General features: G+C 39.7%; 1 protein-coding gene across 2 annotated transcripts; it reads left to right on the forward strand.

The window, feature by feature from the left end:
* The first annotated feature begins 465 nt into the window (after positions 1 to 465).
* On the forward strand, positions 466 to 24,257 carry LOC100556508 (P2Y purinoceptor 8). Of its 2 annotated transcripts, XM_008107142.3 has the most exons (3): positions 466 to 802; positions 5,018 to 5,074; positions 22,663 to 24,257. In XM_008107142.3, exon 3 carries the CDS (start codon positions 22,710 to 22,712, stop codon positions 23,766 to 23,768), a length of 1,059 nt encoding a protein of 352 aa, XP_008105349.1. In that variant the 5' UTR covers positions 466 to 802; positions 5,018 to 5,074; positions 22,663 to 22,709; the 3' UTR covers positions 23,769 to 24,257. The 2 variants fall into 2 exon arrangements, with proteins under 2 accessions (XP_008105349.1, XP_008105350.1); XM_008107143.3 differs by lacking the exon at positions 5,018 to 5,074.
* Positions 24,258 to 25,146: the final 889 nt, after the last annotated feature.

A 25,146-nucleotide genomic window follows, 5' to 3' on the forward strand; every position in this document is an offset into this window, starting at 1 on the left:
TGAAGTCTATATTGTACACAAGGCAATGCGTAGTACAGCAGTTGCTATTTTCATTATGTCTCAGTTTTCTTCTTCTGACAAGAGAGGTTCACTTGAAGAGAACTCATGCATACCTGTAACTCATGCAAAAGACCAAGCAGTTGGAGAGCATGTTAGTCAATCAAACAGGAAAATAATGGAGTTTTTCTTTTATAACCAAGTGCAATGATACTTCAATCTTAAATTTAATTTTAAGCCATGTGTGCTGCATAATCAGTTATTTTGTTTTTTTAACCCTAACGGTGCCCCAATTTTTAATTAACAACACAAAAATCCAAATTTAAGGGCCAAATGCATATTGTTTCGAATCCAGATCACAGCTGCATGCGTGCTTATTCTACAATACAAAAATCAATTGATTAAATGTAGCACATAGTCTGACCTTAAATCAGATCTTAAATCAGACATGAGGTTTGCACTTTGCTCTTGTACAGGAAAGGGTTAGTGCTGTAGATGTTAGTATCAGCTTCCTTCTTTCTAGCTTGAAACTGCAGCGATCTCTCTGACTCTTTCTGATAACCAAGGCTCTGTCACTTGTGGACATACAATGTGGAGCACATCCAATCTAATAACAAACTAACAAACTGGGCTGTCTTGGCCGATTTGTATCCGCACACCCATGAGGAAACAGTTAACGGTTGCATAATTTATACGTATGTATGGTCATTTCCTGAACTACAAAGAGCTGCCAAAACAACATCTTCTAACTTGCCTCCCATCACATGTGTCTTTTGCATGCTATGAATTACACACATCACAGCAGGTAACTATTTTTTTGTCATTCTAACTAAAAATTTAAATTTTATGAAATATGGATAATTTTTGAAATTACTAAATGTTGATACTAGTATTTATATTGCATATACTGATATGATATGACTCATAAATTATGAAATTGTTGCTGCAGCCAATCAGGGAAGCAGAAGATAGCTTAATACCGATATCAGTTATTGTTAACATTAATGTAGCAGATAACTTTTGGCATATTTTCTACAGTTACTTATTTTTGAATGAACTGCTTAACATGCTTTCTACATTAGAGGCAAATATATAATTTCATATTTTGAAATAATCTTGAAATTTCTATTTTTAGAGATAAATGGTGGAAAGAAACATGGAAATGGTCATAAGCTGCACAAATCCTGCATGAATAACTATCATGCATATTTAACAGGGAAAAAAATGTTTGTGATCTCTTGTCACTATGAAAGCAGAACTCGCTGGCTGCACTTTCCGAGGGGCTTTTTAAAAAAATCATGGCACGTGAAACAATACTGCTATTGTTGTTTGTTATACATAAAGTATAGCAGCCTTTACAGCTGAAAATTGCTTTAAGAGACACCCAAACTTCTGCTCAGGTTCTGCTCAGGTATGGGAAAATTTGTTTGATCTTTACTGGACGCCAAATTTCCCCAGAAATTATCTATATATTTTTTTTCAAAAATCAGATGCCTTTTTCTCTATTTTTTGTATTGTTTGTATTCTTTCCATCACTTCAGTAATATGTTCTGTATATTGCGTTTAGAATCTTGTTTTGAGACAGCTACAGCCAAATCTTTCCTTGAAGATAAGGACCAAGTGATTCTTGGAATACAATTTGTTAGCTTAATATACCTCAAAGGGTTGCTGTCTGACTCTTATGGGAGAATGGATAATTGTAAACCCCATGGAGGAAGGGTGGGATAAATACATAAATAATTATAATAAAGATATTCATAGATCTATAGGCTTGAGATACTGAATATATTTTGAGAGTTTTTCTGCCTATTACTTAGGCAATCCCTTGTTGTCCGAGTATGGTAGCCATCCAAGTGTAGTGTCTTGGCGGTGGGTACGTAGGTGACTGTAGAGTCCTATTCTTGACCCGCATGTTCTTTTACAGTGAGGACATCTGTTTCCAGGTAGAAGGCGGTCCCAGTCAGGGTTGTCTTGACATGCCTTCCTCTTGGCACATTTCTCCCTTTCACCCTTAATTTGTATCTTGAAAGATGCCGGTGCATGAGTTTTTTTTTTAATGTGTCGAGGTCGGTGCACAGCTGATCAACACACAGTCTTCACAGGGTGAGGTGCACATCCAGTGGCATGGTTAACACGACGACAGTGGCTTCATGATCTGTTGCAGCCTTCTTCCGCCTTCATACCCGTTGTAACATGTACCATGTTATCTTCCACCTGCTTTGCCATTGTGGTCTTTGGGTTTTTGGATTGTACTTGGTCTGGATCCTCTCCTACGGCCCTACCTGTGTTACACCCCTGGGCAACGAGAGCACCGAAAACCAACACAGAGGCCAATAACAATATAATATCTTTATTAAAGCAATTAAAGTTCCAAAAGGAAATAAGCAGCAAAGTTGAATAAGCAATTGACCTTCCAGGAAAGATCAAAATTAGTCCAATAAGTGAAAGTCTTATGTCTAATATTAAAGTCCAAAGTCCAGAAACCAAAACACACTCAAACTCAGCTCAAGTATTGAGTGGGGAAAAGGTTCAAAGAGGCAAGGAGAGTTCTTTGGAATAAATGTCCAAAAGCAGGATTTCAAAGCAAGGCATGAACTAGATGAGCAGGAGCTGAAATGCAGTCCAAACTTGGGCAAGGAGGTAGGCCAGCGGCCGGTCTACTCAAGAGTAAGCGCACCTTCAGGCCGCTTGGATTCCAAGAGCTAGAGACGATGATGCTTCCCAATGAGAAGTAAAGTTGACACCGCGAAGGAAAGTTCTGAGCGTAATACTTTTATTGCAGTTCATAAGCTCCCCAAAACCAGGTGCCTGACTCCCTAAAACTTCCCAAGAGAACTGAGCTTGTCATAGTCACCGCGCCAGGTGTCTGACTCCCAAATTCTTCCCAAGAGAACGGAGCTTAGCCATAGTCCCCACGTTCCGCTAATCTGGCGCTTCTCCTTAAACTTTGTCTCTGCGATCTGTCTGTTTTCAAGAAGGCCCTCCGATCAAACACTAACCCGTCTGGAGAATCTGGGAGAGCCGGCACTGTCTCAAGGGCATCCTTAATTGGCGCTGGCTCAGAAATGTCAACAGGAGGCATCTGGAAAGGAGTTGAATCTTGCTGACTTGGGAAAAAACCCAAGTCTTCTTCATTCTGGTCAGCAATGACCACAGGGTCAGGGGCCAAAGGTGCCTGAGGCATCACAACCTGGGAGTACATGACTCCAGTGGTTATGCCCGCAGGTTCATTGGAACACGCAAGCCCCCTCACCATGACAAGTTGACAATCCATGGAGGGGGGTCTCTGCCTATAATGTTCTGTAATACACAGTTATTGTTGATGTTATTGTGTAGTTTGAAGTAATTTATTGTGTATGATATCCCTATGGTGATTCCCTAAGAGTTTTCCTGGCAAAACTTGTTCAAATGTAGTTTGTGCCATTTCCTTCTTCTGCAGTTGAGGAAATATGATTTGCTCAAAGTCACCCAGTGAGTTTTCATGATTAAGTGGAGATGTGATTGCTGTTCTTCATAGCCATAATTCAATGCTCAGACCATTAAACTATCCTGCCTTTATTATAGCACCAGTATTCTGCTTAAACTGCCATTGCTGCATCATATGAAATATTGCTGTTTGTAGTTTGGATAGAGCTATCTTGAAGAAAATTCTAAATACTTGTCCCTAAATTTTAGATCCTTGGATTCTATAGGATTCTGTGCCAGATAAAGTGGAATTATTGCATGTTAATTAGGCAGTATGGAAGTGTAAAAGTGAATAGGCCCACTTTCAAGTATTAATTCACATTCCTAATTCAACCCGCATTAACTGTGCACGTGTATTTCTTTTATTGCAAAAGACCCTTTGAGGAAACATCTTCTTCCAGAAGAAGCTACAGATGAATAATTCTATCCATCAACCCTCTCTAATTCTGGAAAACTCATCCTTTTCCTCCATCATTTTGTCACCTATCCAATTCCATCTCTCATTCTATACTTGCCTTGTCCTAGAATCATCCCACAATCTCATTCAGATCCATCCTCTATAGCAGGGGTCCCCAAACTAAGGCCCGGGGGCCGGATGCGGCCCTCCGAGGTCATTTACCTGGCCCCCGCCCTCAGTTTTATAATATAATATATTGTATATACATATAATATTGATAATAATATTATAATGTAATACAATATAACACTAATAATAATACCATAAAATAATATTAATTACATACTCTATATTACATATAATATTACTAATAATATTACAGTATAGTGGTATAGTTCAATAAAGTAATATATAGATGCTAATATTGTGCTATGCTAATAATATAATATATTGTATGTACATATAATTTGTAAGCCACCCTGAGTCCCCTTTGGGGTGAGAAGGGTGTGATACAAATGTAGTAAATAAATGCAGTAAATAAATAAATAATAATTAAATACATTTTAGACTTAGGCTCGCCCAAAGTCTGAAATGACTTGAAGGCACACAACAACAACAACAACAACAACAACAACAACAACAACAGCAGCAGCAACCCTAATTAACTTGACTATCTCATTGGCCAGAAGCAGAAGCACACTTCCCATTGAAATCCTGATAAATGTATGTTGGTTAAAATTATTTTTATTTTTAAATATTGTATTGTTCTTTCGTTGTTGTTGTTGCTGTTGTTGTTGTTTTTGCATTACAAATAAGACATGTGCAGTGTGCATCAGAATTTGTTTGTATTTTTTTTCAAATGATAATCCGGCCCCACAACAGTCTGAAGGATAGTGGACCGGCCCTTGGCTTAAAAAGTTTGAGGACCTCTGCTCTATAGGAAACACAGCACAAATTAATTCCAGAAGGATGAAAAGAGTGGTGAACTTCCATTCAAAACTACTTCTGTAGTGGCTACCTTTTAACCAGTGTTTTGGAACAAGTCAAAACTCTAGTCATTCTTTTTGATAGTGGCTGTTTTTTTTTCTTCATCTTTTGCCATGCCTTTTAGAAGAGTTCAAAGAACACCATCTATTTGATTTTGTTTTTGAAATACAGGTTGAGCTGGATGATTCCTGCAAAGGGTGAAAAGTGTCAGGTGCAACAAGTATTGTGGTAAGACTGTGATTTAACCATACATTATTTCTCCGGTACAAAGGAGAGTTTTAAAAGTCTGAATATGGATTGATGAAAATTATAGTTTTAGGAAACCATAAAAGTCAAAGTAAGTTTCCGGACAGTAAACATTAACTAGCTTGCGAGAGAAAGATCAGAAGAAACCTGACATTATGTTGGTGCATCTCTACTGTTGGTGCATCTATAGCTCAAAAAGATCTTTCATAAAACAAATAGTCTATGGTGAGTTTGTGCCACCCAATGTTGCCATACTCTAATAGCTTCTCTAGAGATTCAAGAATGGAATTTCCCTTCTGTGCATACTGTATACTATATATGTAATTGCTTATTATGGTACACACAGGTGCAACACAGATAAGCAGTACAATTTAGGTTGAAATTTATGGATACTAGGTCCAAATAGAAATTTATACTAAGAATGGTATGCCACTCTATTGCTATAACACATACAAGGGATACTTGGCATCTACTGGGATTTTATTCCAGGACTCTCTGTGGATACCAGGGTGCTCAAACCCAATTATATACAATAGCATAGTAAAATGGTGTCATTTATATAAAATGAGCCATGGGTGATAGAATTTCTTGATACTGTATATAGGGCAAATTGAACATCTCAGTTCCAGGAAAAATGGGAAACTTGCATTGGCACTATAATCCCAACCATGAGCATTAGCTATGGCCCCATCGACTCTGTTATATAATGCAGGGTAGACTCATACAATGCCATTCATTGCAGTTAAACTGCATTATATGAGTCTACTGTGACCATATGATGCAGTCTCAAACTGTATTATATGGCAGTGTAGATGGAGCCTATGTCAAAAATCATGCTGCTGCCTCACTAACTGCCAATAGTTGTTCATACCTGTGTAATACCAACCCACTAGACCAACATGGAGGAAGGATAGCAATAGCTTTATAACACAGCATTCTATTGGCCAAAGAACCATAAATGCCACCCCAATGAAGTGGCTTGCTTGAGAAAAGGGCTTTACTCAAGAGGGCATAGATAAGCGCTTAAGGAATGGCAGTGCAAAGTATATCAAAAGTTTTCCCATCTCATCATTGGTATTGGCTGATGAATACAATATTTGTGTATATAATGGAATACCTCACTGGTTAAGGCCCATACAATCCAACAATGGTGATGTTTACTATCCTAGTTGGATGTGATTATACAAATCATAGAGCACTGATGCACAGTAAGGGTTTTCTTTTGTGCCCTTTCATAGGTGTTTATCTGGTAGCTGTCAATTTAGATGGGCTCTATGTCTCCTCTTTAAATTTCAGATGTTTTATGATGTCTTTTATATTTTTACTACTGTAATTATCTGACTGTACTCATGTCTTGTTATGTTTTGATACTACGTGGCAGAATAAAAACAAAAAGAAACTTAGAAGTATTTTGAAATTGCAGTCATAAGAGTCTGTTGATCATGAGATCAGTGTTTTCACTATGCGATTAGAATTTGTGAGCATTTGAAGGCAAAAAACACGTGCCGTCATCAGCTGCACTGCTGATCCAGATGTAGTGGTTCTCAACCTGTGGGTCCCCGGATGTTTTGGCCTTCAACTCCCAGAAATCCTAACAGCTGGTAAACTGGCTGGGATTTCTGGGAGTTGTAGGCCAAAACTCCTGGGGACCTACAGGTTGAGAACCACTGAGATACAGCATTGTCCCAGGAAACTTTTTCTTTCAAACTCAACAGAGAAAATGAAGAAATTAATATTGTTTAAATAACAACACCAACATATTTTTTTATTTGTCACTGTGGCTCAAAGTGGGGCACAATGTGATTAAAACAGACAAACAAATACGAAATCATTAAAATGCTTATATGAAAATACCCACAGCAAAGACCAAGACCAGGTTAAAACTGACTAAAAAAATAAAAATGAGGGAACACCAGGGAAAACAGTTTTAGGATTTGAAGAAGAGTAGATTCAATGTAGAAGTTAATGAAAGTATGGCTTAGATGAAGTAGGATGTTGGGACAATTATAACCACTAACTGGGAAGTTGGGGATCATTTATCTTTTCCCTTATCATTTTTATATTTTTGTATCTTGTATGTGTCTTATGTAGTTTTATAATTTATTTATTTATTTTTATTTACTTTGTTTTATATCCTGTCCTCTCTCCCTTGTAGAGGGACTCAGTGTGGCTAACAATTGGCAACAATTTGATGTCGTTTAAACATAAGACAATATCAATTCAAAATACATAGCAATTACATATACAAAAATTAAAATGACTGTACATGGTAAAACAATATTAAAACCCAACAGCTCCATCTCATTGGTAGGGTTTTTGATTCTAGTGTATTGTAGGCTTAGGTTAAGTATTGTATTTTGTTTTCCTGTATTGGGTCCAAACTGTCTGAAAGACTCTCTTTCCCTGGATAGGCCTCTCCAAGGTTTACAATCTTTGGAGGAGAGCTTTACTTCAATCACACCAATCTCAGACACATTTGTTGAGGACACATGACAAATCTTCCTTTGTGGCCGCTTCCATGATGGGAGATTTCTTCCCATGGTCTCCTCCATCCTATATTTTTGCTAGCAAACAAATATATTTTTATTAAGCTATTTACTACTTGTCAAAGTAAATCAGAAGACAAAGCTCAGTGTGTTAATAGATGATCATTTGCTTTATTTGCAAATTATTCAGAAGTGACCATCTACCAGCATTTGGAGCTTTGACTTCTCATATGTTTGTGTTTGTCTGTTGTCTGAGTTCTCTCCTTTGGACAAGATTAACGAGATCTGGCAGAAGATTGTTTCAGTGGAATGTACTGTATTTTCTCTTCTTTAGTAAGTCTTATATATGATTTAAATTAATGATGTTACTAGCTTATTAATGATGTTACTAGCTTGATTATTTGATGGTTTTTTTGGGGGGAAAGGGTATTAAGTACTGTACTTCGTCACATAGTAGCTGAGACTATTATGTAGTGGTGACTATTACACTGTGAAAAAATTGTACAGCTACAGGGTTTCTTTCGGCTGCTAGACAAGGTAATCCCTGTAGCTCAGAGAGGGGAGACATGCAGGTGGGTGAAGTTTCACCCACCCATGTGTCTATACCTATTGTAGTTGTAAAAATGACAGCCGCAAAGGCTTCACCTGCCAAGTTGCACTCTTGAGTCATCCGTCTGGGAATGGGTGAGTGAATCAAGGGTGCAATGATTATGTGAGGAAAGGAAAAACCCATTTTGGGACCCCCCACTCCCAAAATGGGAATGCGACCATTATGTGATGGTGACTATTATGCAAGGAAATATGGTGTATCTGTAGGAATCTTTGTTGTAAACCCGCTTTGAGTTCTGTGCCAGGGAAAAGGCGGGATAAAAGTTTTAAAAAGTAAATAAAATAAAACAGTATTTAGATTTCAACCCCACCACCTCACTCATTAAATGAAGTTGTGTATTGACATGAGCAGCACCTTTGTGTTGCTCAATTAGTCATTCAGAGAACTTAACTCCATAAATGGGTTTATGTTTCCAGAGATCGCCACTGAACTTATACTGGTTCTATTGACGTTACTGTACATTTACATGAATGAAAAATTGGTCTCCAGGTGACATCTGTCTCTAAACAATTTGCATCACTGTACATTAACGTATGAACAAAAAGTCATGTTTATACTGTCTGGTATTTTCATAAATTCTACTAATCAGAAAGCCTTATTTATTGCAAATTAAAGACACAAACTCATTTGGCTGGCTTATGAACAGAATTGAAATGAGATTTGAAATTAGTCCAGTTGATTGAAACAGTGCTTCCTTCCCAATAGGTATGTTGGGGATTGCAATCTCAGGACCTCATCACAAAGGCCCATTGATTCATCATGCATCGTGGCAAATCCATGCGGTCCTGGCGAGGTGTGGGGTGTGAAGAATCAATCGCTCCTTGCCCCACATCATCTGCCTTACCTTGACTCCCATCCCATGGGGGGAAGCGTCACCACCCAGCTTCCCCCAGTGCTCCTAAGGCAGCACGGGAGTTACTTTGCCCATCATATGGCACTTGCTCTCCTCTTTCGGCACAGAGCCCAGCTGGAAGTACACATGAGTTGTGCAATGGGCTCCATGCTGAAAGGGGAGAACAAGCAGCATTCGACAGGCAAAGTAGACCATTTGAGTGTCAGTTTATAATTCTTTATTTGCTCACTTGGAATAAGACCTACAGAATAGGTCTTATTCCAAGTGAGCCAAAATCCAATTGTGTGTGTGTAAGTATATGTCTCTGTAAGTATGCATTTAGCCATAGTTATTTATCAATAGCTTCATAAAAGCTAAACAGGGTTAAAAATTTCCACTCTGCTGTTTCATACACCATTTCTAAGGTTTAGCAACACATGCTCTGATTTGCAGTACCCTTTGATGCATATCCTTTTGACCACTTCCTCATTTCTCCTGCATTTTGTTTCACAGCTTGAAAGTCTCCTTCACAACACCCGCATTTTAACACCAGCTCATGCTGCTACTGCATGAAGGGTCTGTTCGGTTGCTTTACATGACCCCTGATTTCATATGGCAAGTTGTTTATGTGCCAGAATGTTCTTTTCAGGCTCTTTTTCTGCATACCTTAAAGAGGAGCGCTATGGTTCTGTCCAGAGGAAATCCTCCAACCATCTTCTTTAACATTGTCCCACAATGAACCACTTTAGCAGTGTCGAGACTAGCTACATGTTACAAGTAAACACACATAACTGAACCAAATGCCCACTGAAGGCACAAAAATGGAGATACCTGATTGATACTTCTGTGCTCCATATCTCTATCTCACCCAGCACACAGAGGGCACATCTACACTGACAGTTTAATGCATCTTAAACCAATATTGAAGAACATGGTTTCTCTGTGCAGATGATTACATAGGAAGATCTGGAACCATTTTGAGGCCTGGTTGATGATTAAACAAACCACAGAGAACTGAAACGCATTAAGGGCTTCCTTTTTCACTTTTGTAGAAGTGTGTTATCTGGCCACTTCAAATCTAAGCTAGCTTCAAACTGCATTAAATGATTAGTGCAGATGGGGTCCCTATCTGGGATGGTCCTATAGTTAGATGAAGTGAGACAGCTCTCTTAGATGGCAGATGATAGGATTCATCTGGATAGGAGACAACTGTGCCTCCTGAATCCTCCCCCTCTACAGCAGGATAGTTGTCTTTATACCACATATCCTATCTTGCTGCTCTAAGACACCATGTATCCCGCTACTAGTGCTACTAGATTCCCCTCCCACTATAGTTATGGATTGCAGATGGAATGGAGACTGTCTCCATATTCTCTTTTACCATAGGTAGGAAAATATCTTTAGATGTTCCCATGCCGAATGGCTTTTATTAGCTTTGTCATTAACTTTTGCTAGCAGAATTACTTTTTCAGACATTGCACAAGAAGGTATGTAGTATCACCTTGTATGTAGTATTCCCTAGTCGTCACTGATGTTTCAGGATGCCGCTCTGCTTTCTGCATACAAATACAGCCATTGATAACCCAGGTGTGTCCCCAAGAAGAACTCTCTCACCTTTTAACTTCACTAAACATCCCCCTTCTAGACCTCCCACATTCAAACATTGGGATTTTGGAAATAAGGCAGGTTAGCAAAACAGTAAAAAATGCAAATTAAAAAAAATCCCCTTTTTATTTGACAGAAGACCTCTCTAGGATTTTCCCACCAGATGGTAACTGTAGAATTGTGCTGGAGAACCTACAAATGCCTCAATAAGCGTTCTCTCTAGAAATATTTAGGTTTGCCTTTATGACTCTACTGTCATCATCTGGCAGAAGTTTATCATAAATCAGCACTGGAAGATCTCCACCCTAGAGAGAACATATTACTCAAATCCGTACCAAATTAAATCTGCAAATGTTAAACCTGCAGGGCTGGTTGCATATTTTACTTCCCACCAAACCACTGAAATGCAGTCTAGAAAGTGATGGAGGAGGGCTTACTTTGAAAAATGTATTGTAGATCAATAGGGAAAAGCTAAGGATGATGCAACCTAAAGGAATAAAGTGGCCTGAACTACACCAGAGTTATAATGTGCATGCTTCCTCACAAATAACATGATGGAAAAAAACAGTCTAGTTGCTTTCATTTTTACTGATGTTCTAGAGAACCAGTGATTCTCCAGATATAGATTCATTCTAATCTAAATCAACCCGTGACAGCATGACCAGTGGTGGGGAATGATGGGAGTCGCAATCAAACAACCTCTGGAGTGGTGCAGGTTTCCTGTTCATTCTAAACACTGTGACAATGTGACAAGCTTGGTCAGGGATTCAGGCCTTATTGGTCAAGTTCAACCTGGTTTAGGTTCCTGCTTTCCTTCTTTCCATTTGTTCGGTTTTACATATATTCTCCTGTTTAATCAATCTGAGTAAAACAAATACAGTTGCAATAAAATAAATAGTTTTCCATACTGGTATTTTATTGAAAACCCTTGGGATCTGTTGTGGCATTAGCTTCTTGTCTGAGTATGCATTTACTCATGTATTGGGAAAAGCTGAAGTTGGGAAAATGCATCCAGAAAACTGGAGGACAGTATTATAGAAAGCACACTGTAGAAACTAATCAAAAACTGGAGCAAGCATGCTATTGTTATTTCAAATAATCAGATTATGGAGTTATTTTTTTAAAGAATACATAAGGCAACTTTGATTTTGTTACAAGTTGCATGTCACTCATGTAATCTTGTCTGTTTCCATACGCTTTGCAATCCTACACTAACTCAGAGTTAGGAAAAGCTTCTTTTTGGACTAGAACTATCAAACTGCTTTCCCCTCCCAGACAGTTTAAAAGCCTGATGATTATTGTTTCCTGTCAATATAGACACTTTTTGCAATGCAAATTTTACTCAGATACCTCTTCGTACTTTAAAAAGTGTGGTAACATCAAGCCTGACCACAATTTCTTTACACATCCCAGTTTCCAATAACTGATGCTCATTGAGACGGAAGCCTACCCCTTTTCAGTTAACTATTTGTATGACAAAAGATTACATTGCGGGCCCGGCTGGGAGGGTTGGGCCAGGAGGGAGGGGGGCGGGCACATTGCTGGGTGGAGAGGGCCTGGGAGAGGGTGGGGGCCCAGAGAGAGCAGGGCCAGGAGGAGGCAGGGCAGGGCCCAGGTCATCCTGATTGTCATCTCAGCATAAGGATGGGGCTACTTGCCCCCTCCTTATGCTGGGAGAAAGGTGGGACACATGGCGACTGCCCCAATCCTCCTCCCGAAATCCTCCTCCTCCAATCCTCAGGCTGTCCTCTTGCCGGTGGCTGAGAGTGCTCCGGGGGGGGGGGGGGCTCTCAGCCACAGCGTGCCTTCCTCGAGCCGTCCTCCTGGCATAAGGATGGGGCCACTCGCACTGTCCTTATGTCGGGAGGAGGGTGAGACACTTGGTGACTGGGAGCACTTCAGAGGGCTCTCAGCTGCTACGTGCCTTCCTCCCCCATCTTTTTGACATAAGGTGGGCCACTGTGTCCTACTGCCAAGAGGACAGGGAAAGTGAGGAGGGTCTGAGGTAGCACCCAGGGAGCCACATCCGGCTCCAGGCCTTAGTCTGCCCATGCCTGGTTTAGATCCTCTGCTTTTGCAATCAAATAAATAAGGGATTGTTTAGTTTTTACTTTGGACTCGGAAACAAGCTGATTACTGGAAATTATTTCATCTGGAATTCCGGCACATGCTTATTATCATAAATCTAATGATAACTTTTGAATATTCATTCATTTTGCCATGTCTGAAGTAGTATTGAATACTGGTAGTTGATATATGAATTTAACTTTTACTTTAATGGTTAATATTGTGCATTTAGATTGTTTACTTGGTCATATGTTTTCTGCTTTTGTACATTGATATGAGATGTTTGAAGAAAGGCAGTATAGAAATGCTTAAATAAAAAGATATTCCCATTCCTGTGTAATAGGAGAAAGCTGAGCTATACATGCTCTCCTTTTCCACTGTCATATTTCAGGAAAAAATGATACTTTGATTGAAATTTACAGTTAAACACCTACAAAATTCTTCCCCAAAATTCTTTGGAAAACATCTAGCAGCACCAGGAACTATTTACAGTATTACAAGCTTATGTTTTGCACAATGTACTTGTTTTACTATATTTTTCTATCTCCATTCTTTCAGTGAGTTGAAGGTAGTGTACCTTCTCCATATTATCCCCACAATTCCCTCCCAAATGAAGGGAGGAATATAAGACTGCTGACTTCACAGCCTTCTGGCCACTACATTGAATTGTATGACATTTAAGAAGACTTGCATGAAGAGTCTAAGCATCACTGTCCAAAAGAACCCATGCGAATAATCTGTCTTTCTTTCCTTAGCATATTTTGTAGAATGGCAGGAAAGAAGATTGGTTGGAAAACACAGGATGGTTACAAGGGAAGATAACATTGTCTGAGGACTTCATCACATAGACATATTTACATGTCATGCAACACTTTCACCACAGTTCAGAGATGGAGCTGCTGGATCCAATCAAATGATATAGAGCTACCTCTGGCGGAGCTCCGTCCCCAAATTGTGGTGAAGGTGTTGTAAGAGGGAGCAATGAGAACACAGGAGGTTTCCCATGCTCTCGTTGCCTACAATGGGGCAAGCATGGAGGGGAAGCCATCTAGTGAGCTTCATGGCTTAGATTTAAATGTTGGTCTCAATTCATCTGATGTGCTATCTAGTTTTTACCTTGGAAAGAACTGTAATAGGTTATAATGAATAGCATATTATGACTTGGTGGATCTAACACATTGTGAAGCCTTTTTTCTAAGTTGAGTGGAAGAGAAATGAAGAGGTGAAGAGAACAGAAGATGATGGTAAAGCTATTTCTGGAAGACATATGTTCAAACTTTTCTAGATTTCTCTAACCTGCTTGAAAGGGGTAGAGAAAATTTTCCAGATTGAGAAGTTTTCTAACAGCATCTTATGAATTGGCTCACCATAGCAGTAGCAGAGCATTTATTTTCTTTGAATACCCACATGTCATGGTTCAAAGTTTTCAGCAACTTTAGGTGCAGCTACACTGTGGCATTAATGCAGTTTGACACCTGCCATATCACAATGCTATCAAACTTGGCGATTTGTTGTTTGACACCAGGGACTTTGTCATATGGGCAGTAATGGCCAGTGGCAACAGTCTTCTTAAGGGTGAAGCATGGAGCCCTTGTCTCACCTTGTCTTGCCTCATCTTGCCGGCCAGGCAATCATGTGAAGGGAAGCGAGGAGCACATATAATGCACGTGGCTTCCCCCCATGGAGCTGGCAACATGGGAAGCTCCCCGTGTTGCCAGATCCATGCCATTCCATTCCATGGGGAAAAGCCTACGTGCTCTCCTCACTTCCCTTCACATGAAATTTTCAGTCTGGTTCTAATTTTGGATAGATGGGTCAACATTCAAGGTAAAGCACAAAGACACAAATTGACAGGTCTCTGTCTGCATGAAAACTGAGGCAAGAAATAAATTAGTGCACCTCAAGCTGAGGTCTCATTTCTCCACATCTAAACACCACCTCAACCCAGTCTTCTCCAGTCATATGACCATCATGCACTGAAAAGGCAAACAAAAAAGAGAAAATGCTCTGGAACATGGCCACACAGCCCGAAAGACATACAACAACCCTGTGACCCCGGCCATGAAAGCCTTCGACAACACAGAAAATGCTTTGCTTATACATTAGTAGGTGTGTATTAGTTTGTTTCTAAAACTGTACACCAGACAGTTTGCAAATTATATGATTTATAAAAAGGAAGTTAAATACATGCTCAACTGTCCAAATATCCTCTTTGCCTTGTGATGCTCTTTCAAAATATTTCCTGTTGCAATTTATTAAATACACTAAGGTATATTAGAGAGTTGCCCTTTAAACTGTAAGAACATGACTAAGAATGTGGCCATATTGGATGGATTGTTGTTGGATAAGTGGGTGAATACAGCAAAGTAATTTTCCTCCTATGAGTCCTAGTTCTTTTCCTGATCCAATTTCTTTACAGGTTTGGGACTCTATCACATGAGGGAGAAAGATTGCAATTTCAGCAGCACAACAATGGAATTTATCGCATTGTGCCATTTGCCTTCTGTTGTTTTCTCAGTGGGAGACTGTTTGGGAGGTATTTCTTTTACAATTAATGGATTATTTGTGTTTGTAAAAGGAATCATTTCCAGGCTGTCTCCCACTGAGAAGTAAAAGAGGAACAATGCCATGTGAAAAGTCCCAGTTAAAGATGTCATCCAACTGCATTGTGTGATAAGCTCCTTGGTCTCTTCTGATCCTTGCCTCATCTACTGTCTTACCTGCTTTTTCACTCAAGCAGTCTTCTTTCCTATTATTTCCTATACAGTTCAACTGTAGTTTATCTCAGGGTGCATGCCGATGAGATACCCATTAAATTCTCCAGTTGTAGATAGTGAGGCCTTGCTTCTATGCGTCTTGCCTTTTTTCTCATTTCTTTCCCAGTTCATTACCCAGAGATCCCTATCTCTTCCTTAAATTCATGTAAATAAAGTCTTCTATAAGTGTCGCCTCAATGTGACATTTCCAGATTGACAATAAGAGGAAAAAACTTCCTCGGTTACGGTCTCCTGATTTCAGAATGCTTCCCTTGGGTGTGTTTTCCTGGCACTTTGATCTTTTTAGCATTGGCTTTTCTGCTATTTTGGCTGTTTTTATTGTTTTATTTTTCTTTCTCTGCAATTTAAAATCTAGTATTATGTCCCCATATGATCTGCCTTTGTAAAATTTCTTGAATATATTAGATTTAACCTTCATAATTCATGTGGTTACCTGTTCTTTTTGGAACCATGCTGTGTTTGTATGTTGTAATTGTCATTATTGAGATGGATTTTATTGATTGGCCATGGCACACTTATACTATTGTTTTTTATTTAAACCTTTACTGAACATTACAGAAAGAAGTTAATGCATAAGGCATTTCGCAGATACAATAAATAAATAGTAATATTCATAATTAAGAGCAGTGCAGTGATTATAAATTAGATAAATGCTAGATTTAACATCTGCACAAAAGTTGCATGTCAGGGTGTGGTGCCACTGAGAAAACCACAATTATTTTTTTCTTCACAGTGGTTTTTTAAAACTACTGCTTCAGCAAGTGTTATGCTTAATTTCTCAACGTCTTTTATCTTAAGGAACATTCGTGTAGATAAGAAAATCAAGCACGCAAAGCTGTCTGAGTAGGGCAATGCGGAAATAGCTGGTAGTCTGCACCTGGTCCACTGTTGTTTGTCTGTCCCCCCCCCCCCCCCCCAAAAAAAAAAAAAACCCAATTTGAATTTTATGAAAGAAAAGTTATTAGAGAAGTACTGGTCTCAGAGCAAACAGGTGCAAAGGGAAACTAGGCTCCTTTACCATTAGAGGGGGAAAATTGCTTCACTGCTACCATCGAAATGTCTCTTCTACATTACTACAGTAGAGTCTCACTGATCCAATGTTCTGTAATATCCAACACAGTCTGCTTCCTGCCTGGATCCACAGCTGTTTCTCTAGGCAGCAATGCACAGCAGGCCAACAGACCCAACAACAGCACAAGTGCAGCCACACTCCCAAACAAGTGGCAGACTTATTGTAAAACATGATGTTTTGGTGCTTAATTTGTAAAATCATAACGTTATTTGACATTTAATAGGTGTTTCCTTAATCCCTCCTTATTATCCAACATTTTTGCTTATCCATTGTTGTGCCGGCCAATTTATGTTGGATAAGCGAGACTCTACTGTATTGGTTATGTGGAGCCCTGTTTCTTTTTCACGTTTGATGACCATATATGATTTCTCAACTTCAAACAACAGGATGTTGTATCTTTCCGTAACTAGGGCCCCTTCCACACAGCAGTATAAACTTCACATTAAACTGTATTATATGACAGTGTGGACTCAGATAACCCAGTTCAAAGCAGGTATTGTGGATTATCTGCATTGATATTCTGGGTTATATGACTGTGTGGAAAGGCCCCTAGACAGGGGATTGGTCTGAAAAGGGCCAATCTATCTGTCCAGACTGCCACAAAGCCCCAGGATCTCCCATTTGGGATCCTGGGGCTTTGTGGCAGTCTGTGGTATCACCAAACTTTGCTTAAAGCAAGGCAAAGCTGCATTAACATGTCCTCCTCCAAATGGGATACCTGCCAGAAGTTGCTCTGCATTATATAACCACACAGTAGTACATTTATAGTATCTAACATCCTACCTCAAAGCTCATATATTCTTCTCACAGCCCTCACCCTACAAGCAATGATAAGAAACACAATTACAGATAGTCCCTGGGTTACAAAATCCTACTTACAAATGACTTATAGTTAAGAACAAGGCTAAGATAATAGGAAGTTGGAGAAACTTCCTCTGAAGGAAAATTCACTCCTGGAAACGTTATCATGGGGAAAAGGTGTCTCCACTGAAGCTTTATCACCAATCCTTGCTTTTACTAGCCAAATTGTTCAAAACCCAATTCTCACAGGGACAGAAAACGAGTTGTTTGCACAGTGACTATAACAACAAAACTAAACATCCCAGAAATACGAAATTTGGCAACACAATGCAAAAGGCTTGCCTCCAGGTTACAACAACACAACCACACCACAAAACCATAATCCAGACCCACAAAACTCACAACAACGCTTCATGCAATAACAACACAACTAAACGCCCCAGAAATACAAAACTTGGCAACACAATGCAAAAGCCTTGCCTCCCAGTTGTAACAACACAACCACACCACAAAATCACACAGGACCCACAAAACTCACAACAACGCTTCATGCGATAACAACACAACTAAACGCCCTGTAAATATAAAACTTGACAACACAACGCAAAAGCCTTCCCTCCAGGTTGTAACAACACAACCACACCAAAAAACTACACTCCGGACCCACAAAACTCACAACAATGCATCGTGACTATAGCAACACAACTAAACGTCCCAGAAATACGAAACTTGGCACACAACTAAACGCCCCAGAAATATAGAACTTGACAACACAATACAAAAGCCTTGCCTCCCAGTTCTAACAACACAACCACACCACAAAACCACACAGGACCCACAAAACTCACAACAACGCATCGTGACTATAACAACACAACTAAACGCCCCAGAAATACGAAACTTGGCACACAACTAAACACCCCAGAAATATAAAACTTAACAACACAATGCAAAAGCCTTGCCTCCCAGTTGTAACAACACAACCACACCACAAAACTACAATCCGGACCCACAAAACTCACAACAATGCATCGTGACTATAGCAACACAACTAAACGTCCCAGAAATACAAAACTTGGCACACAACTAAACGCCCCAAAAATATAAAACTTGACAACACAATGCAAAAACCTTGCCTCCCAGTTGTAACAACACAACCACACCACAAAACCACAATCCGGACCCACAAAACTCACAACAATGCATTGTGACTATAACAACACAACTGAATGCCCCAGAAATACGAAACTTGGCACACAACTAAACACCCCAGAAATACAAAACTTGACAACACAACACAAAAGCCTTTTCTCCCGGTTGTAACAACACAACTACACCACAAAACCACAATCCGGACCCACAAAACTCACAACAACGCATCGTGACTATAACACAACAAAACGCCCCAGAAATACAAAATTTGACAACACAACGCAAAAGCCTTGCCTCCCAGTTGTAAGAACACAACCACAACACAAAACCACAATCCGGACCCACAAAACTCACAACAACGCATCATGACTATAACAACACAACTAAACGCCCCAGAAATACAAAACTTGGCAAAACAATGCAAAAGCCTTGCCTCCCAGTTGTAACAACACAACCACACCACAAAACCACACCGGACCCACAAAACTCACAACAACGCATCATGACTATAACAACACAACTAAACGCCCCAGAAATACGAAACTTGGCAACACAACACAAAAGCATTCCCTCCCAATTGTAACAACACAACCACACCACAAAACCACAATCTGGACCCACAAAATTCACAACAATGCATCGTGACTATAACAACACAACTAAACGCCCCAGAAATACAAAACTTGGCACACAACTAAACGACCCAGAAATACAAAACTTAGCAACACAACACAAAATCCTTGCCTCTCAGTTGTAACAACACAACCACACCACAAAACCACAATCCAGACCCACAAAACTCACAACAACGCATTGTGACTATAACAAATACAACATTTGACAACACAACTCATCCACCTCTCCAATCCCTACATTCACACTTGGCCTCCAAAAAAACAATTACAATAATAACAATGACAACAACGACAACAATAAGAATCAACACCATCACAGGCAAGAAACAGCCAGGCACTGAGGCTGAGAGGCCAGTCAGTGCTACACTGGGCCTCCAAAAAACAATACAGTAGCATCTAACTTATCCAAACTTCATAATCACTACAACAACAATAATAATAAACACCTACACAGGCAAAACAAAAAAAAGACTATTGTACCACAATAAAAATATAAACCGCACTCAGCAGAATCAGACATTACAATTAACAACAAACCAAAGACAACAGGGATCTCAAGCAATTACCAATCAACACAAAATTGAAGAAGGTAACAGACTTCAAATACTACTACTAATGTGAGTATAAAGAAGGGTGGAGGTCACAGCATCAATACAACCTAATGTAGACTGACCAACACCACCAGACTAAGCCACAGCAACGCGTGGCCGGGCACAGCTAGTATATATATATAGGCTGGAGTTACACTTTAAAATGTACCTATTCTGACTTATATACAAATTACATACAGAACCTATTTTGTTCATAACTTGGGGACTGCTTGTATTATGCAATCATTGTCTGCAGATCCAATGGCTGAATGCATGTTGGATAGAGCAAAACTGTCCCTCTAAACTTTCTCTTTTCTGAAACTGTTACAAGTTTTATTCTTGAGATTAGTAACTTTTAAGTATGTTTTCCTTTTTATCTGTGACCACCTCTTGTTGAATATGCCTTTGCTATGATTTTACCGTTGGATGCCAATAGAGGCCATGTGTATGTAACTAACTATCCCTCTATCTATGGACAAGGTTTTCAGCTAATTGGGTGGGGGTCCCTGTGGCGCAATGGGTTAAATCCTTGTGCTGGCAGGGCTGCTAACTGACAGGTTGGTGGTTCAAATCCAGGGAGAGCAGGGTACGCTTCCTCTGTCAGCTCCAGCTCCCCATGTGGGGACATGAGAGAAGCTTCCCACAAGGATGGGAAAACATCAAACATCTAGGCATCCCCTGGGCAACACTAAAACAACATGCAAAACTGAGGAGACACACACATACAAAGATCGCACACAAAGCATAAAACACTATTTCTTGATATCCTTGTAGCTCCTTACAGACGGCTAATTCTCTCATACCAGAGGAGCAATTTCTCAAGTCACTCCTGACACACACACACACACACACACACACACAAAACAAAACAAAGTGGGTAATATGGAACACATCATATGTAGAACATGGCCATACAGCCCGGAAAACATACAACAACCTTGTGATCCCGGCCATGAAAGCCTTTGACAACACATATGTAGGATATTTATCATACAAGTTACACCTGTTCAAATTCCCTCTTCAACACGACTACAGTTGCCCTGTCCACCTTTCAGGAGGTCACCCTAGTAGAAGCACAGTTATGTTTGCAGAAATCTTCAATGGTTAGAGCTGCAGGTAGCTTTGAAGCTATGCCCTAACCAACTTACCAGGCAGGGATGTTGCAGCAGCTGGTGCTCCCCACCCACCATCTTCTCCTCAGGGCTTCTCTGGGTTTTGGTATAACCCCCCGCCCCATTGGTTGGGAAGTGGAGCATCCTTGTAGCATAGGGGTGCAGCAGTCCCAGGCTGGAACTAGTCGGCTCACTGCCTGCGACCCTTGCTGTTGTGATGTGGCATCAGCAGCAAGCTGTCCGATTCTTTTTCCAGGACCCATGCATGGCTGCCAACCCTGTTTTTATTGTAACCAATAAACAGGTTGTGGCCTTATGGTTATCCTAACTCCTTGTATTTGCCTTTTATTGCGAGTCCCTGGAGAGGGAGGTTGATCACCACTGCCCATACAATTGGACAAGCTAGTGCACACACACACACACACACACCGCATTTCATAATGTGTGGCTAAACTGGGTTAATCCGATTTACCCTGCAATAAGCAGCAAAAGTTTCAGAATGTGAAATTTCAGAAGTTTCAGAAGTCAGAGCGATTGCACAGTAAGTATGGGTTATTAAGCCCATTTAAATGAGACCTAGGACATGGAGCAATTATTGAAATTACAAGGGATTCCACCTAAACATTAGGAAGAGCTTCCTTTTGGTAAGAACTGTTCAGCAGTAGAATATGTTGCCTTGGAGCGTGGTGGAGTCTTCTTTTTTGGAGGTTTTTGAAGCAGAGGATGGATGATTGATTCCTATATAGCAAGTGGTTGAATTTAATGGTCTTTTCCAATGTTTCTATGATTCTGTAATCTATGAACCCTAGCTCCCAATCCAAGATGTTCTAGGACATATCAGGTCAGTGAATGTTGGACAAGTTTATGTACTTTCGGGGTCCAAACTCTTTGCTCCTCAACAGTCCCCACTAATAATGTTAGTCAGAGGTTGGTGTGGTTAAAGGTGACCCTTTTTCAAAACTCCTCCATCCTACAGCCATGTCTGTTCTCTGAAATGGGCAAATCTTGCATGAATGTATCCACTTCGTTTTTAGGATCATTAGGTCATAAAAGCACTACCTTTTTGTTTTTCTGTAACCTGTATTACTGAAATACTTTCAGAATGACAACTGTTGTATAGTAGCCTACACTGCCACATAATCCAGTTCAATTCACTTAATTTGCATTCTGAAACTGCATTATATGGCAGTGTAAATCAAGCCCATGGTGGGGTTTCAGACCTGAATGATGAATTATATATTTGTCCCTTGTAAGCACAACCACTACGTGAGCTGAGGATGCTCACAGAAACAACACACACACACACACATTGTACCCTAAAACAGCATGCAAAACCGAGAAGACACACACATGCAAAGGTGACACACAAAGCATAAAACACTATTTCTTGATATCCTTGTAGCTCCCATGGACTCTCTTCTTCATTATCTTTCCCTCTTGAGAATGGAGTATGCTTTGAAATGGAGTGCTGATTTACAGTCACTCATCACATTTGTTTCCTAAGACTGCCACTAGAAACAAAAGGGAAATAAAGATGGTTTCGAAGGCTGTTGCCTTTGCAAATCTCAGGATGGTTATTTTTTTTTAGATCACATCTCCCAGAATGTTCTAGCTGCTAGCATGTAGGGAATTCACTTGGAGAATGATTTTTTGCATTCAGCCTTTATGCACTCATACAGACACAGTTATATATGCAATGACTACTACTCCTAAAGAGGGATCGCCCAGCAACAAAGTAGTAATGTAATTGTAAATCAAGGAGAAATTATGATCACAATCATTGTCACCAATCTTTGTATTCATCTGTTTTCTTCATCTGTTCCTTTTCTAGATTACAGTGTTCAACTCTGCAGACTTTCAAAAGTCAGCCGCACAAAAATGAATGACACCATGACAAAGTTGGATAACGCAACCCTGGACATGCTCAAGAACCCAGTCATTATGATCACCTTGCCAATTGTGTACACTACGGTAGCTCTCATCAGCATTCCTGGGAATATTTTCTCCCTCTGGATTCTCTTCTTCCACACCAAGCCAAAAACAAGATCAGTCATCTTCATGATTAACCTGAGCATCACAGATCTTGCTCTGGCCTGCTGTTTTCCCTTCCAGATTATCTACCATATTAATGGGAACCACTGGTCATATAGCAAGAATCTCTGCAGCTTTGTCACTGTTATGTTTTATGCAAACATGTATTCCTCCCTTGTTACTATGACCTGCATCAGTTTGGAACGTTTCCTAGGAGTGGTATATCCAATGTTGTCCCAAAAATGGACAAAGAAGAGGTACGCCTTCATTGCCTGCTTTGTAACGTGGCTTCTTGTGTTGCTGGCTTTGTTGCCTCTGATAACGACTGACCTTACTTATGAAGTGAAAGAACTGAACATTACAACTTGTTTTGACGTCCTGAAATGGAGCATGCTTCCCAATCTTTATGCATGGGCAGCTTTCCTCTTAATACCACTTATTGTCTTTTTCATCATTCCATTCGTGGTGACGGTAATCTGCTACATTAGCATCATTCGCAAGCTCGTCAAGGCTTCTCACAGAGACGGCAACGGGCAGAAGACCAGGTCTATCTACTTGGTGGCAATTGTTCTCTTGGTTTTCATTATTTGCTTTGCTCCCAATAACATTGTTCTGCTGGGTCACATGATCTGCCGTCTCATGAAAGAGGAGGGTTACTATCACATTTACAAATTGACTTTGTGCCTCAGTTGCTTAAACAACTGTATAGATCCATTCATTTACTACTTTGCATCCAAAGAATTTTATCAGAAGTTCATGCAGGTGATAGGCCGGAAGACATCGGTGAGTGATACAATGGAAACCAGACGGGAAAGTGTTTTTTCAGCCAGGACAATGTCAAGTGGGCACGCAATAAAAACGGATGTGCTTACACCATGTTTGCAAAGACATGAAAGTGTTTTTTAGCTCTGTCATTCATATGAAACTGTGGTACTTTTTTTGTTCTATGGAATGAACAATCAACAACAGGAGTTGTGGGAGAGTAGAAATAGCTCAAAGAACACACCAGTTCAGCTGGGCCTTGAGATGTAATTCTTTTGGAGCACAACTCCAACCAGGGTTTGCTCAGAGCTTTAAAAGAAACTCTTGAACAAAATTTCCAAGAATTCCCAACCAATGCTTGATGGGTTTTGTGAGAGATATAGAATGCACATTTTCAGGTTTTGAGCTTGTCTTACCAGAGCAAAATAACATATTACTAGATGTGGGACTTCTTCTCCCAAAGATATCGGAATACCATATTCGTTCTTAGCCTCTCCAAATATGTTTGAACCCATGTGATGTAACAGTAATATCATATACTTCCTGGCTTACTGCAGCACCCTTTGATGTAGTGCTGGGAATGAGAATCGAACACTTATCTCAATGGGTAAAATATATATTACATGAGATGAATCCAGAGTTATTGTTGTTATTGTTGTTATTGTTGTGTGTCTTCAAGTTATTTCTGAGTTATGGCAACCCTAAAGCAAAACTATCAGTGTCTCTGGACTGTGTGTCAGTCACCTAGTGGGTTTTCAGTGGCTGAGTAGAAAACTGAACCATTATCCAAAAATGCATCTCAAACTACTACACCTAAAAATCTTACATCTTAAATTAGTGTAACTCAAAAGCCCCATTGAGTTCTAGAGGGTTTTCACTACATATTAATATATCTGGATTTATACTAGAACTGAAGGATTGTGGGCAGAACTCTTGGCTGCTCAAAATTTAGTGATATGTATCACCACCCTAAGGAATCATATTTGCTAATTTGCTTTAAAAATACATTTTGTCCATTATTCTCTCTTTCCACGTTCACAGCATTTAGCTCAATGAGCTGTCTTTCGATTTTTGTTTTAATGTATGACAAGGCTGACAGATTGTGGTCTTCCAAATGGTGTTGAACTACACTCCCATCATGCTTATCTCCTTGTGTTAACTACAGTTGACGAAATTTGTTATCCATACATTAGAGATAGAAATAATATTTTAAAGTGGTTTTTGAGTGTCAAGAAACTCTGACAAGAGTCATCCTGCATAGGCAAGAATCCCTGCAGTTCAGGATTAATTCTGTGCTAACTTTGTAGATGGCGGTTTTGAATAGAAAATAGCAGTTTTATAAAATAAACAATTTCTCCTGAACAGTATGTATTAAATTAAATATACTTTATTTTCATTTTTATTCACTGATCATTTGCAAGCAAGAATGACCAGGACAATCAGACAGAAAGATGTGGTGATTTAGAAACATTAGATTTTGTGTGGATGGATGAAGAGGTTAGGATCGCTTTCCTGGCATTGC

This window comes from Anolis carolinensis, chromosome 3 (assembly GCF_035594765.1).
Source record: "Anolis carolinensis isolate JA03-04 chromosome 3, rAnoCar3.1.pri, whole genome shotgun sequence".
NCBI lineage: Eukaryota > Metazoa > Chordata > Lepidosauria > Squamata > Dactyloidae > Anolis > Anolis carolinensis.

Excerpts from the sequence above, each read along its gene's own strand:
- LOC100556508 (XM_008107142.3), top strand. The coding sequence starts at position 22,710 with ATGAATGACACCATGACAAAGTTGGATAACGCAACCCTGGACATGCTC.